General features: G+C 16.6%; 1 protein-coding gene across 1 annotated transcript; it reads right to left on the minus strand.

Moving 5' to 3' along the window:
* Positions 1-337: 337 nt before the first annotated feature.
* LOC125290179 (AP-4 complex subunit beta-like) lies at positions 338-1189 on the minus strand. Its single transcript, XM_048237112.1, is given in 2 exon segments — positions 338-588; positions 946-1189. Coding segments are annotated over 2 exon segments (495 nt in total).
* Positions 1190-9218: the final 8029 nt, after the last annotated feature.

Genomic DNA, 9218 nt, shown 5'->3' on the forward strand with positions numbered 1-9218 from the left:
AAAAAGAAAATAATAAATCTTTATAATATGGTTGAGAAAAATAAATACAAATTTCATTTAAACTTAATAAACAAAGATTATTCTAAAATTTTATTATTTTTAAAATCAATTTTAAACTTTCTTTAATAACAAGTTTATTCTAAGAATTTAATCCACCTTTATATATCATTTCAAATAAAATATCTTTAGAATTATCATTAGTTAATAAATTTCCCAATATTTTTATTTTTAATATTTTTTCAGAATTTTTTTCAAAACATAAATAAAAATTTTTATAATGAGAAGTGAATAAATTTTTATATAATTTAGAAAAATATAAAATATGTTTTAAAGTTATTCATCTTAATGAATATATAGTAGAATAAAGATAAGAAATTAAAATATTTTTAATATTTAATAGTATAGCATCTTTCAATTCAGTAAATAATTCTGAATATTTAATAAATATTTTCATTATCATAAAGACATGAGGAATATTATTAGATTTTAAATAATTATCTAATAAATTCATTATTTCGAATACTTCATTTTGATCCTATGGAATATATTTATAGATATAGTCTAAAATAATTAAACATTTACAATTTTCTAAATGTTTAATTAAAAAGAGTATGATTTTTTTATTAATAATTATTTTTTTAGATTTTCTTAAAACTAATAATACACAACATAATACTTCAGTATTATCTGTCATTTTTTTAATTAATAAATTTTCTAATTCTTCTAATTCTATAATATTTTCTGAATATAATACAGCAACTTTTCTTACACTTTCTTCTTCATCATCTAATAATTCTAATATAGCTTCATTTTTTAAATTATCAAATAATTTAATATTTATTTGCATTAATGATTTTAATCCTAATACTCTTACCATATAATTGGATGATTTTATTGATTTTTGTAATGTATTTAAAGTTAATGTTATTATCTATTCATTTTTACTAGCATAAGTTACTATATAAGAATATATTATCTTTTTTAATAAAATATCTGCAACTTCTAAAGCCATTATCATTTTTGGAAATAAATAAGACATATCATTACCATAAGTTGTATAAGCAATTATCTTTCTAATTGTATTATAAATATTTTCTTTTGGAAAAGTATTTGGTTTTGACAAGTAATTTATAAGAGTTGTTTCTATTTCTTCAATTTCACCTTTTTTATATTCAACAATTCTTTCCATTATAAATTTGAAACACAAATTAATTTAATTATAAAAAAATATTGTTTAATACTAATGTAAATAATAATTTTAATATATCAAGATTTTTTAAATACATATCCATTTTAAATTTACCTATATATTTTATAAAACATAATCCTAAAAATACCATTTCTAATATTACGTTTATTAAAATTATTATGTAAACAAATAATATAACATTTTTTATTTCTTTATTTTTAGATAAATTATATTTTGAAATATTTTTCTTTTTAATTAAAAATTTATTTCATTTTATATATTCTATTGTTATTGAAATAAAGTAAATAGGAATACAAACTAGCATATAAATACCTATATTTATAGGAATATCTAAATTTTCTTTATAAGAAAATCCATTTATTAAAATTCTAATTAAAAACAATAATAACATTATTAAAAAATTAGTAGCTGAAGATGTATCTATAGAATTTTTATCTAAAACTTCAGATGACATTAAATAAGCCAATATTATGAGATATTTTAAATATATTTCATACTCTAATAAAGAATGTGAAATATATGATTTTTTTATATAAATTCTTATAATACCAATACAAAAAATACCTGTAAGAAAAGTAGATAATAAAAATTTATAATTTGTTTGATATTTAAAAACATATATTGAAAATAATGATTGAAAAATAACAGTAACAAAGTTTATATGATTTATAAATAATTTTAACATAATTTTTTATATACACAAAATAAAAATATTTAATTGATAAAAATATTATAATATATTTTTTATAAGTAAATATTATTTAATAACAGATAAAAAAATATTCTAAAACTATTATAAATTTTTATATATAATTCAAACTTAATTATTTGGTATTTTTTTCTTAATACATGTTATAAAAATACTATTTCTATTATTATATTTATAATTAATAATTATGTAAATATTTAATGTTTTTAACTTTGATTTTTTATTTTTTTTCTAATTATATATCGATAGATTATTAGATGTTATACTTTTATTTCATTCTAAATATTCTCTTGATATAAAAATAATATACATAATAATATTAAAAATAATATACATAATAATATATATCAATTTTTTTCTATAAAATCTTTATTTTTATTAAGTATTTTATCTTCATAATTAAAAATATATATGTTAAAAAAACAAAGATATCTTAATAAAATTAAAAAAAATGAATATAAAAAAATAAAAACTGAAATATAATCAATATTTATATAATATTCTATTTTTTTAGAAACTATAAAATATGATAGTATTAATGCATATCTTATATATATTTCTAATTCTAAAAATAAAGTAGTATCAATTAATTTTAGATAAGATCTTAAAATTGAAAAAGATTGAGCAAATATACATAAAAAAGATAAACCCTATTTGTATTTTGTATTAAATTTAAGAGAATATATTAAAAATAATATTTGAAAAATTATTAGTATAATATTTAATATATGTTTTATAAAAAATATTAATTTTTATTTATTATCCATAAAAATTTATAAAAACAGAAAAAAATAGTTTTATTACATTTTAATAAATATAAAAATATTTTTTATATTTATTATTTTTTGTGTTATTTATTAAAAATAAATTATAAAATTATGAGTGAAACATTAGAAGATATACAAAAAAGAATTAAAGAATTAAAAGAAAGAAGAGAGAGAATTATTATAGGTTATAAAAAATTAAAAGATTTAATATTATCAAGTGTCAATAGTAATAATAGTTCTAATATAAATTTAGAAGAGAAAGAAATTTTTGAAATATGAAAAATCAAAAGTTGAGTAAATAATATTATAGAAAATGGAAGTGTTAATGAAAAAAAAGAATTGATAGATCAAATAAATAAATTAATAGAGAAAGAAGGAGACGATCACTAATTGATTTTAATTTTTAATTTTTTGATTAACTCAAATTTATGAAAATATATAAGAATGGATATCTTGATTATATAAAAGCATTACAATATTATTAGAATAATATGAGAGAAATTTATGATGAAAAAGAATGCTATTTATTTATAATAACTTCAGAAGATTTAGATTCTTTATTATGTTGTAAAATTATTGTTAAATTATTATAGGGTAATTGTATTAATTATTAGATAAAAATAGTAAAAAATTATGAAGAATTATTATTATTATTTAATAATAATATTATTAAACAAAATAATATTTTTTCAATTTTAATGATTAATATAGGAAATAGTATCGATTTATTTTAGATCTTATTTGGTGAGATGTCAGAAGAAGAATTTGAAAAAATTAGAATTTTTAAAATTTTTATTATTGATAGTAATGAAATTGTAAATGAAAATAATATAAATGAAAAAAATAGATTTATTTGCGTAATATCTTATGATACAAAAAATATAACTTATCCTAGTAGTTATATAATTTATAATATTTGAAGAGAATTTTTTAATTAGAATTGAGAATGTTTATGATATGGTATTTTAGGTTTAACTTATTATTATAGAGAAAAAATTATTAATAAAAAAATTTATGAAAAAATATTAGAATATTATAAAGAATAGAATTAGAATCAATATATTATTTTTATTAATGAATTAAATATAAACATGTATAAACATTGAAATTTATATGATGCATTTCAATGTTGTAATTATGGTATTTTATTATTATTAAAAAAACAAGATCAAATAGAAAAAATTAATCAAATTTGATTATAGATAGGAATAGGGTTAGAAGATTGTAAAAATACTTATAAATATCTTAATCAAAATTAGAAAAAAAGAATAGATAAAGAATTAGAATAGAATATAGAATATAATATTAAATATAAAACATTCAAATTAAATTTTTAGAATATAGAAATTAATATTAATGATTATTTAATTATAATTGATAGTATGATTAATGAAAATTATTTTTGAAAAACTTATAAAATAATAGGTGATATTCAAGAAATAAATAAAAAAATAAATGATGGTATACAATTATGTAAAAATAAATATCTTTGTATAAAAAGAATACATAGAAATATAATAAGAAAAAATAATACTACAGGATATATTATTATTAAAGAATAGAATGAATTCTTTAAATTATTATATAAAAATATAAATTTAATAAAATAGATATTACTAATATTATATGAAAATTTTAAATTTAAATTTTTTTTATTTATTATTTATAATAAAGATGATAATTGTTATACTATATATAGTAAAAGTGAAGATGGTATTAAAAGAATTAAAGAAATTTATAAAGAATTAATATTAAAATTAAAATTAAGAGTAAAAATGATAGATTTTGATCAAAGTATTATTCATATATTTAAAGATGATCTTAATAAATTTTTAAGAAATTTTAAATAAAAAATTAAAGAATATTATTTTAAATATTAAAAAGTAATTAAATGGAATTATATTTAATAAATCATATTTAAAACTGTAATTTTCAAAAAATAAATATATATTAATTAAAATAAAATATAATCTCATTCAATTATTTTTTAGTTTTTAAAATAATATTTTTTAATTTCTTTCCTTCTTCTGTATTATTAAAATAATATTTAATTAATCAATATGTATATGAAGAAAGTAATTTTGTTATATTATTAGAAATTGTAAATGATAATATCTTATATTGACCAATTGTAGGTATATTGGGAAAATATATATATTCATTTAAAATAAGATTTTTTACATCTATACTTAAAGAATCCATTCATATATTGGATTTTTCCAAATAAAATATTGTTAAATTACAAATTCATCCTCCTTGAATATTTCATTTTTTATTATTAATTACTTCTAAATTTACATTAACTACTGGAATACTATTATATTTTATATTATTCTATAATTTTTTAAAAATAAACTAAAAATCTTCACTCTTAAATATCTACATATCCTTATAATAAACTCATACTTTTTTATTTGTTTTATATCCAAATAATGATGATAATTGATGTGAAATTAAATTATTGTTTATAAAATTAATATTATCTAATTCTTCTGTAAGTGATATTTTATTATTGTTATTAATAAAAAGAATAATATTTTTAATTTTTCTAACTAAAAGAGACATTATTCCTAAATTATCTTTAATTCCTCCATCTCCTATTGTATAATTATGATAATTAAATGCTTTATTCTAATAAAAATTTGGTCTATTATACTAATAATTATTAATAAAAAATCTATTAAATTCCCCTAATTCTATATATGATAAAAAATAAGATGTATATGATAATGCATCTGCTAATGTAATAATATTATCATTTGAAAATTTATCTGTTTTAAGATTTATTATATTACTCTAACAAAAATATTTATTATATAAACAAAATAAATCATATTCTTTATTATATATAGAATTATTCTTTATTATATACTCAGAAATATTACTAGCAAATGAATCAATATATCCTCCTCCCATATAATAAGTTTTATTATTTTCTATTATTTTTTTATATAATCATGTTCCTATATATAATGGTGTAAATTCATATAATATACTCTTTTTCTATCAATATAATTTATTCTATAATACTGTTAATATAATTAAATAAGGAAAATTATTATTTTTATTAGAAATATAATAATTATTACAATTTATTTTTTTACATATTATTTTATTAATTTCTTTATAATATGATAATAAAATAGGTTTATTACTTATTTCATACTTCTAAAATAATCTTTCCATAAAAAGATGAACTATTGGTGGTTTTACATCTATTACATCTCTTGTCATACTTATTAAACATTTTTCATTTATTTTTTCATTTAAATATTTTAAAGTTATATCTTTTGGTTCTCCTATAATATCACAATATAAATAATCAACATTATCTTTATAAAATGGAATAAAAGATGTAAAACATCCTCCACTAACACATACAAAATAATTAATATTATAAAATAATTTACTTTCTAATAAATACTTCATATATCCAGCTGTTGCAGATGATGATCTATGTGCTCCTCCACTTATTCCTATACCAACTAAATCATCAATATTTTCTTCTTTATTAATTAAGATAGATTTTTCTATAAAATTCATATTATTCTAAGTACAATATCATTTAAATTCTAAATTATTTACTATATTAATAATAGAAGATAATAAAATAAATATTATCATATAATTTTTTAAAAACACAAATATAATAAAATTGAAAATTAATGACTTATTTCTAATCTATTAAATTGCACTAAAACTTCCTCAAATTCTTTTTTAGATACTAATAATAAAGAAATTTTTCTTTTTTCATCGGCATTTTCTTCTAAAATATATTCGAAATGTTTATTCTAATCAGAATGTTTAGTATTATATATTATTTCCTATATTAAATGATCATAAATATTTTCCTTAAATGTATAAATCAACATATAAATTATTGTTTTTCATGACTAATCTATTATTGTTATTCTAAAATCATCAATATAATTTATAATTAAATCATCAAATTCCTAAATATTTTGCATCTATTCAATAAATCCATCATATAATGCATTAACATAACCTTGATGTATTTTAATTAAAAATTTAATATGATCATCTGTCTAACCATGTAATTGACCTAAATATTCTCCTGTTACTCCTAATAATTCATTCTTTAAATTTATATATCTTTCTGTAGAACCTGGTAATGCTTTATTTAATCCACTTAATAATATTTTATAAATTTCTCTAGCAAAATCTAAACATAATGGTTCAAATAAAGGAATAAGACTCTATATTAAATTATCAAATGCAACTCCATCTGTTAATAGTTCTGGTACAGCTAAATAACCTCTTGAATTTGTAATTCTATCTTCATTATTATCATCTTCATTATCTCATACTTTAATTTCATTAACATTATATTCAAATTTACAATTATATAAAGATCTAATTCTGGAACCAATTGTTTTTTCTTCATTATCTTTTCATTCTTTATGTTCTAATTTCTAATCTTTTTTAGGTTTATATTTCTTTTCTTTTTTATTTTTTTCTTCTTGTGACATTTCTTCTTTAATTTCAAATAATTTTCCACTTTGAAATAATTTAAAAAGTTCTTCATTAGTTTTAGTTACTTTTTTTCTTGCCTATAATAAAAATCCAATTCCTTTACACATATTAGTTATTCATCTTATAGAAGATTCTTTATTAGGAAATTTACATGAAACTTTTGCTGAACTAATACTAGAAAATGATATAATAAATTCTTTAATTTCTTTATTATTTATTATATTTTTTACATCTTTCATTTGTATTTCATGTGTTTCAAATGATATAGATTTTGATCCATCTAAATTAGTTTGTGACTTATATCATGATAAAGTACCATTAGCATGTACAATATATCTAGGATGTCACATTAATCCAGTTTTTAAATATAAATCTTCTGCTATTCTACTATTCTATATATTAATTTTTTTAGGACTATTTATATCAATATTTGCTTTTTTACTTTCTATTGTAGTAATAACTTTCTTAATATCTTTTTCCTATTGTTTAATTAATTTGTCAAATTCTTTTTGATCTATTTTACTTTCAATATTTCTACATATTTCTGAAGTAAATTCTTTAATAACATCAGATAAAAATTTTCTAGCTGTAGCAGGTTCAGATAAATTACCAGTTACTATTTTTCCTTTTAATTTATCATCTATTTTTGATAATTCTTCTCTAATTCTACTCTTAATTCTAGGTAATTCTTTAGATATTAATTCTTTAATAACAGAACCACATTTAGTTATTAAAAAATTTGTTCCTAATTTTTTAGAAATTAAAGCATACTTAGGATGTGAATTAAAAAATTTAGTTTCATTTTCTTTAGATTCAGTTAAACTTATTGCATTATCTAAATCATGCTAAGATCTATTAACAACACCGATATATCCTAATTTCAAAGGAAAAACTTTATTTTCTAAATATTCCATTGCATCAACACCTTTATCCATAATATCTATTTTAGTTAATACACCTATAGTTCTAACACCATCTGGATCTACACTATGGGCTAAATGAAGAGAGTCTGAAGTTGCTAAATCTACGTTAGCAGAAGATACTGCTAAAATAATACAATTAGGTTTTTTAATATATTTCATTATCATATTTCTTATATGCATTATAATATCACTTGACTAATCTTTTATTGCTATTTTAGTTTCACCAGGTAAATCTACCATTAACAAATTTGTTAATGTTTTATGTGATAACTATAAAAATATAGGAATATCTTTTATTTCATTTGGTGCAGTTAAAGCATTTGTTCTATTCATAATTTCATCTCTAATATTTTTTTCTATTAATTTTTGATTAGATAATTTAAATTTTTCATTATTTTCATTATCAGATAAATGGCTAAATTTTGCATCTAATATATCTAATGGTTTATTTAACATTGTTATTACTAATGGAACTCTTGTACATAATCCAGCAGATTTTGGTAAGACATCAAAACCTACAATTCTTTCTAAAATAGAGGATTTTCCTGAAGATTGGCTACCAACAACAGCTATCTATGGTAAATCCATTTCTATATTTGTTTTTTTACATGTATTCTATAAAGAAGCTATTAATTTAATTATTTCATCCATGTATTAATATGTAAAATAAAAATTATGTATTTTAAACACAAAATAATAAAATGTAATAATTATTTAATTAAAAACTAGGTTCTATTTTCTAATGATAAGATTTATTTCTATAATATATAAAGATAATAATACATATTAATAAGACAAAACCTACAGAACATGATACGGTAATTATTATTATCATATTTTTATTAGAATTTTTTTTATAAATTAATTCTTTTTCTTGATCAAATATTCCATTTTTATTAACAAAAACAAAATCATAATCAATTAAATTTTTTTTATTTTTATTTTCATTTGGATTTATTAAAAATTCTTTTTCTAATATAATAATAGAGTGAAAATAATATTTTATTGACTATTGTAATGGATTAATAGAAATTTTTAAAATTTCTTCTTCTCTTATATTATTAGTATTATCTACGATAAAATTAACAGTATATTCTTTTATATTTTTTTCTACT

This window comes from Alosa alosa, unplaced genomic scaffold (assembly GCF_017589495.1).
Source record: "Alosa alosa isolate M-15738 ecotype Scorff River unplaced genomic scaffold, AALO_Geno_1.1 AALO_1.0_unplaced_2, whole genome shotgun sequence".
Classification (NCBI taxonomy): domain Eukaryota; kingdom Metazoa; phylum Chordata; class Actinopteri; order Clupeiformes; family Clupeidae; genus Alosa; species Alosa alosa.